We start from the raw sequence: 7,174 nt of genomic DNA on the forward strand, positions 1-7,174 counted from the left end.
CATCTCGAGCAATTGTGATGTCATCAGTGATGTCACTCGAGAATTGTGATGTCATCAGTGATGTCACTCGAGAATTGTGATGTCATCAGTGATGTCATAAATCCTTCCTGGCTCACCCTATATAAGTGGAAGCAGTGTGTCTTTTTACACGCAAACAGCCAGTCCCATAAAACACCACCAGCAAGCATCCAGTCTGTCCATAAGACGAAAAAGCAGCTCCTGCTGGTACATCAGTTGTGTGACCTCACAGACCTGCAGCATAGGACCGAAGAGATACAAACTCCCCAGGTGGCTATTAATTGCTCAGCCTCCCTCTCCATCTAACATCAACTCCACCAGTACCTCATCCACGCTACAACAGTGAGGCAACAGGCAAGTAACTACTACTTTTGTTTGTGAATATACTGATTCCTACTTGTATTGTTGTGAGATGCCTCGCAACAAAAAACGGAATCAGATGATGAAAAAGCTACATGCTGCAAAGAAACCTGAACCTGCTTTGAATCCCTTAGTTTTAGCTATGCAATGTTCTAAGCAGACTGGATGGCATGCAGCAGAAGCAGATGATAGAACGTTCATCCATAAGAGACTTGAGACTTGACTTGGACTTGTGACCAAAGACGTGAGACTTGACTTGGAGTATAGATAAAAGACTTCAGCCTTGACTTGGGGACTCTAGCTCAAAGCCTTGAGACTTGCCCGGCCACGACCCATTGCTGTGCAGCAGCTATAATTGTTTATTTATGTTTGTTTATTGTTTATTTGCACAAAGAAAATGAATAACAACAGATAGTACCTTAGAAAGTATCTTAATTAGCTATTATTAAGCTATACCTATTAGTAAACTATTAGCTAACTAGTAAGTGCTTATTAAGCTAGCCTACTTTGAATGGTAACACACAAAGACTGTCATTGGTAACAGACGATAAATGGCGGTCAACTTATCCATAACCTTCGGATATGCAGAATACTTAGCCTACCTGTCCACGCGTCTGCATGTTTGAGCTACAACTTGCGCTGTGCCTTGCCAAAATCAAATTGGCTCCAATGCGAAGCAGCTGCTTATGCAAGCTGCAGGGCTAGCTCAGCGAGCTGCAAGGCAGGCAAACTCGCGTAGGGTGCAAGATGCCTAGTGGATTATAATTTCAATTTGAATGGTGAAATTAGATCCTACTTGATATCTTGAGTTTTGCTATGAGTTGTACCATGTTCATGAGAATCACACACCTGTGGCATTCTCAATCCTCCCATAGGACATGGATGAAAGGCCAGGGGGTCTCTGATTTCGGATATTGATGTGTCCAACTGCTGCTATGTCACAGCTATTAGAGGTACTGGTTTGGCTCTCTGGTGTAACTCCAGCTATAATGCCCATAACATGGAATGTGTTGTGGCCATCAATGGTTCTGATGTTATGGTCCACGGTGCCACGATTGTGATGTCACGATTGTCATGTATCAGTGATGTCATCAGTGATGTCACTTGAGCAATTGTGATGTCATCAGTGATGTCACTTGAGCAATTGTGATGTCATCAGTGATGTCACTCGAGCAATTGTGATGTCATCAGTGATGTCACTTGAGCAATTGTGATGTCATCAGTGATGTCACTTGAGCAATTGTGATGTCATCAGTGATGTCACTTGAGCAATTGTGATGTCATCAGTGATGTCACTCGAGCAATTGTGATGTCATCAGTGATGTCACTCGAGCAATTGTGATGTCATCAGTGATGTAATAAATCCTTCTGTGGTGTTTTATGGCAGTTGGCATCCTTTATGTTGCATTACCGCCTGGCTGAGGCTTTATAAGTGGTTGGAGTATAAGTAGGGAGAAGAGCACAAGTGGTAGGCTACATCATCTCCAGAGTAAGTGTTTATTGTTTATTTATGTTTGTTTATTGTTTATTTGCACAAAGAAAATGAATAACAGATAGTACAAGTATCTTAATAAGCTATTATTAAGCTATACCTATTATAGCTAACTAGTAAGTGCTTAATAAGCTAGCCTACTTTGAATGGTAACAGACAATGACTGTCATTGGTAACAGACAATAAATGGCGGTCAACTTACCCATAACCTTCGGATATGGAGACTTAGCCTACCTGTCCACTCGTCTGCATGTTTGAGCTACAACTTGCGCTGTGCCTTGCCGAAATCAAATTGCCTCCGATGCGAGACTCGTGAATGACATGACTATGAAGTTATGGTTTGCGATGGCTGTCTGAGGGAACAAGATGTGCATGAAAACTCACCCTTTTCCACTAACTATTAGAACATATTAGCCACACTTACATTTTTTATGTTTTGTTTTGTTATGTTACAGTATGTTTGGTAGAGCTTTTCCCTAGCCCCACCCCTTTCCTGACCACACCCCCTCCCACCTCCCACATACACTCCCCCCCGATACACCTGTCCATGCCCCCTACCCACCTCTCGAATCCAGACTCTCTACGACCTTCCTATCCCTAGCAACTAGTCTGGGCACCTTCCACCCCGCTTTTTGTCATGGGGGCGTAAACCCCGGACCCAGAATTAACACCGGATGGCAATGCGCCTAACAACGTCTTTGTTGCCGTTAGCTTGACGCGGTGATGTTACCTAAACTAGAGTCTGATCAAAACAAAACTAGCGTTACATAAAACAAAACGTTTATGCAATATGGCATCTCCGCCACCACCGCCTGACACACCGGTCAAAACGGTGAAAGAGGATTCTGATACTTGGGTCAAATTGTCAAGTTAACGTGAAAGTTGACGAGCTAGAAACGCTGCCATCCGGTCTAGGGCGGGCTCTAGGCGGGAACCAGGGAACCAGTAGGGTGACAAAATCAATTGTGGGCGGGAGCCAGCCTCTTTCTCGCCGAGAAGAGCCTGGTGACGCGAGGTTACTAGCAACAGACTATTTTCCCTAGCCCCGCCCCCTCCATTGAGCCGACCCGGATCAGATCTGCTCCAAAATGTAATGGGTTCTTCCTTGGCCCATGCTACACCCTTCCACCAAGTTTCATGAAAATCGGCCCAGTAGTTTTGCCGTAATCCTCCTGCTAACAGACAAACGGTCAGACAAACAGCACCGAAAACATCACCTCCTTTGTGGAGACAATGCCAAATTTGAGAATGTTCCACTACTGGGATTTTCTGGGATTTTCAGTATGTTAAATTGGAAGGTTTCAAGAGCTGAATACAACACAAATCATTTCTGTTGCAATTTGTTTAAGGTTGGGTCATTTTTTCTCACAGATTCCCTAGACTAGTAGCGGGGGAGCCGGTGAAGAAGGAGGGGAGCACCTTCTCCAGTTCTGTCCCGCCTTGTCCGCCTTGGCCTGGGCCACAGCATCCTGCAGCCCACTGTACTGTGTCCTGGTGGTGGTTCAGGTACTGCAGTCTGAATGTGGAACCTGTAGAAGTCCAGGGCAGGTAAGGCCGCCAGCCTATGAATTGAACGCGCCTAGCGCGCAAGATGCCTATTAGTATAGTATTGTATACATTAGTAGTAGTAGTAGTAGTAGTAGTAGTATAGTATATAAAATTGAGTAAGGTCTCTGTCTGTCTGTCCCGTCCCACTGAGGATATAATCAGTGATGTCAGAGGCATTGTGACAACACACACACACACACACACACACACACACACACACACACACACACACACACACACACACACACACACACACACACACACACAAAGTCCCAGTCATGATGTCATCAGTGATGTCATAAATTGTGACATCATCAATGCTGTCATATGAGGTTGTGATGTCATCAGTGATGTCATAAAAGCAGTTGTGACATCATCAGTGATGTCATAAGACTCCCACTGATGATGTAATCAGTGTACCAGGGGCAGACACTGAAAGAAGTGGGAGTCTGGCTTCAGACCCCAAGTCTTTAGCCATGGACAGCTGTATGTTGTCAGCTCAAGGACAGGTGATCCAGCATCCCTGAAGTATGCCATCAAGGAGCAGCCATGGCCGAGCTGCGTAGTATGCCAGCTGCAGGGCCAGCTCGGCGAGGCACAGGGCGGGCGAGGCCGCGCAGCGGGCGACCCTATAATTGAACATGCGTTCAATGCGAGATGCCTAGCATATTATAATTGCTTGGCAATGTATGCAGTGAGTTGAACTTAACTGCATTAGTTTTTATTTTTAATACATTTTTTTAAATTGGCAGTGATGGAAGCAATTCAGCACTACTATATATATATCAAAGGATATGTATCTAAATGGAATATAACCTTTTCCAGGGGTATGTATATTTAATTTGTATGATATCATCAGTTGAATTTGTGTATCGAGTTTGAATAAAAGCTTTTATTTTGAAAAATTCTGACGTTGCTCAATGGTCCGAATGCATGGGTGGGCGTGGCTCGTCCCCTATCATACATCCATGGGCGAAACCTCCGTGGCACAGATACAGGAAGTGACTGGAAGTTGTGTGTGTATCTAGGTATCTGGCCGTGTTCAGCTGAAATTAAACTAAAAGTAACTCAGAGTAACTCAGAGCGACAGCACTGATCTCTCTCTTTCTCTCTAAAGAAAAAGTAAACATAACAACAATGCAGCATAGTCTTATGTACACAGGTGAGTAGCCTACAGCAGATATTATTTAGTCTACTGTTTAAACGGATAGCAGAGCAGTGATGTTTCCCTGTTTTCATTTTGCACTGATGATAGGCATAGTAGGCATATAATCCAGAATGACTTTGGATAATATTCCAATAATCTAACTTTGATATTTTCCTAATGTGAAAATTCAAGAATTGTGTTACAGTATTGTTAACAATATGTCACTTTCTCTATGTCTTGGTGTCTAGATATGTCTGCTGCCAGTAGTCTCCTATCCGAAGATCAGTTTCTGTGCTCCATCTGTCTGGATGTGTTCACTGATCCAGTCTCCACACCATGTGGACACAACTTCTGCAAGAACTGTATCACACAGCACTGGGATATCAGTGTCCAGTGCAAGTGTCCCATGTGTAAAGAGCTTTTCGACATAAGACCTAAGCTACGGGTTAATACTTTAATATCTGAGATGGCTGCTCAGTTCAGAAAGTCAACTCAGATGAAAGCCAGCAGCTGCCCAGACCAACGCTGTGCCAAACCTGGAGAAGTTCCCTGTGATGACTGCACTGGAACCAAACTGAAGGCCCTGATGTCCTGCCTGGTGTGTCTGGCCTCCTACTGTGAGACTCACCTGGAGCCTCATCACAGAATCAAAAGCCTGAAAAAACACAAGCTGATCGATCCTGTGGAGGACTTGGAAGGTAGGATGTGTAAAGAGCACGATAAACTACTGGAGGTGTTCTGCAAGACGGACCAGATGTGTGTGTGTCTGCTCTGCACTGTTTTAGACCACAAGTCACATGAAATTGTTCCTCTGAAAGTAGAATATGAAGGAAAGATGGCTGAGCTGGGGAAGACAGAGGCTGAAATTCAGCAGATGATCCAGGAGAGACAACTGAAGATTCAGGAGATCAAACAGTCAGTAGAGCTCAGCAAGGAGGATGCAGACAGAGAGATAGCAGATAGTGTGCAGGTCTTCACTGCTCTGGTGCAGTCTGTGGAGAGAGGCCAGGCTGAGCTCATTGAGACGATTGAAGAGAAGCAGAAAACAACAGAGAAACAGGCTGAAGGCTTCATCAAAGAGCTGGAACACGAAATATCTGAGCTGATGAAGAGAACCACTGAGGTGGAGAAGCTCTACACTGAAGACCACCTCCACCTCCTCCAAAACATCCCATCCCCAAACACTCCTCCACACACCAAGGACTGGACAGAGGTCAGGGTCCATCACTCATCATATGGGACTGTGAGGAGAGCTGTGGCTCAGCTGGAGGAGACTCTCCAGAAAGAGATGGAGATGCTGTGTGCTGATGTTGAGCTGAAGAGGGTCCAGCCGTATGCAGTGGATGTGACTCTGGATCCTCATACAGCACATCCCTATCTCATCCTGTCTGATGATGGGAAACAAGTAAATTGTGGTGTTGTAGGGAAGAAACTCCCAGACAACCCAGAGAGATTCTCTGATTGTGCCTGTGTTTTAGGAAAGGCTGGCTTCTCTTCAGGAAGGTTTTACTACGAGGTTCAGGTTAAAGGGGAGACTGAGTGGGATTTAGGAGTGGCCAGAGAGTCGATCAACAGGAAGGGAGACATCGCACCAAGTCCCCAAAATGGCTACTGGACTGTATGGTTGAGGAATGGAAAGGAGTATGAAGCTCTTGCTGGCCCTGCTGTCCCCCTCTCTCTGAAATCTAAGCCTCAGAAGGTGGGGGTGTTTGTGGCTTATGAGGAGGGCGTGGTCTCCTTTTATGATGTAGATGTTGCAGCTCTTATCTACTCCTATACTGGCTGCACCTTCAGTGAGAAACTCTACCCATACTTCTCTCCCGGTGTTGGTAAAAACTCCACCCCTCTAATCATCTCTCCTGTCAATCACACAGATTAGAGTCTAATCTAGTCTAGTAATCGTTATACTATCATTTGTTTTTCTCAGATTGATTGTTATTTAAAATAACAAATTTACGTTACGTTGTTTTTCAGGTAACTGTTATAGCCATTCTAATGTTTAATTCTTTTTTTTACTATATAAAACCACAGAAAAAAACACTTGACAGACTTGTCTTTAGCCCACTTTAGACCAAAGATTCACAACGAGACTGGATGCAACTTGCAACTATTTGCAACCAGCCCCTGCGACTTGACAAGCTGAATTTCTGGCGATGCCATCAGCCGGCTGGAGTTGAGATGAGACGGGTCAGTTTACACCGCTGCAACTTTCCCTGCAACGGTTTTGTCTTGTTGCAAATCTTTGGTGTAAACTGAGCTTAAGCGCATTTGGAGATTTGGGAATTTTGTTCTTTCAGTGGAGCTCTCCACTGAGAGACTAAAACTATGTATCTTGTATCTTTACCTTTCTTCTTCTTTACAAAATGATTGTTTTATCATGGGGGGAAAGAAAATGCGAATAAAGAAAATTGTAACTCCAGATTCTGGTTAATATGGTAAATTCAGTATTCTTGATCCTGTTTTTTTCTTTTATGTATTCCCAGGGTTCAATGTTCCCCAGATATGGCACCTAATTGGAACATGACAAAGAGTTCAATGTTCCCTAGGCCTATGTGCTCTCCCAGGGTTCAATGTTCCCCAGCTCTATCTAAAATAATAAAGTTGAAGTT

At 44.3% G+C, this 7,174-nt stretch overlaps 1 protein-coding gene across 1 annotated transcript; it reads left to right on the forward strand.

Annotated features, from left to right (window-relative positions):
• The first annotated feature begins 4,440 nt into the window (after positions 1 to 4,440).
• On the forward strand, positions 4,441 to 6,751 carry LOC310798662 (E3 ubiquitin-protein ligase TRIM21-like). The gene is made up of 2 exons (XM_083661213.1): positions 4,441 to 4,580; positions 4,814 to 6,751. Exons 1-2 carry the CDS (start codon positions 4,556 to 4,558, stop codon positions 6,442 to 6,444), a joined length of 1,656 nt encoding a protein of 551 aa, XP_083517339.1. The 5' UTR covers positions 4,441 to 4,555; the 3' UTR covers positions 6,445 to 6,751.
• Positions 6,752 to 7,174: the final 423 nt, after the last annotated feature.

Source organism: Poromitra crassiceps (genome assembly GCF_964638095.1).
Source record: "Poromitra crassiceps genome assembly, chromosome: 26".
In the NCBI taxonomy this organism is placed as follows: Eukaryota; Metazoa; Chordata; class Actinopteri; order Beryciformes; family Melamphaidae; genus Poromitra; species Poromitra crassiceps.

Excerpts from the sequence above, each read along its gene's own strand:
- LOC310798662 (XM_083661213.1), top strand. The coding sequence starts at position 4,556 with ATGCAGCATAGTCTTATGTACACAG. Across the intron at positions 4,581-4,813 it reads GCATAGTCTTATGTACACAG|ATATGTCTGCTGCCAGTAGT; the intron begins GTGAGTAGCCTA and ends CTTGGTGTCTAG.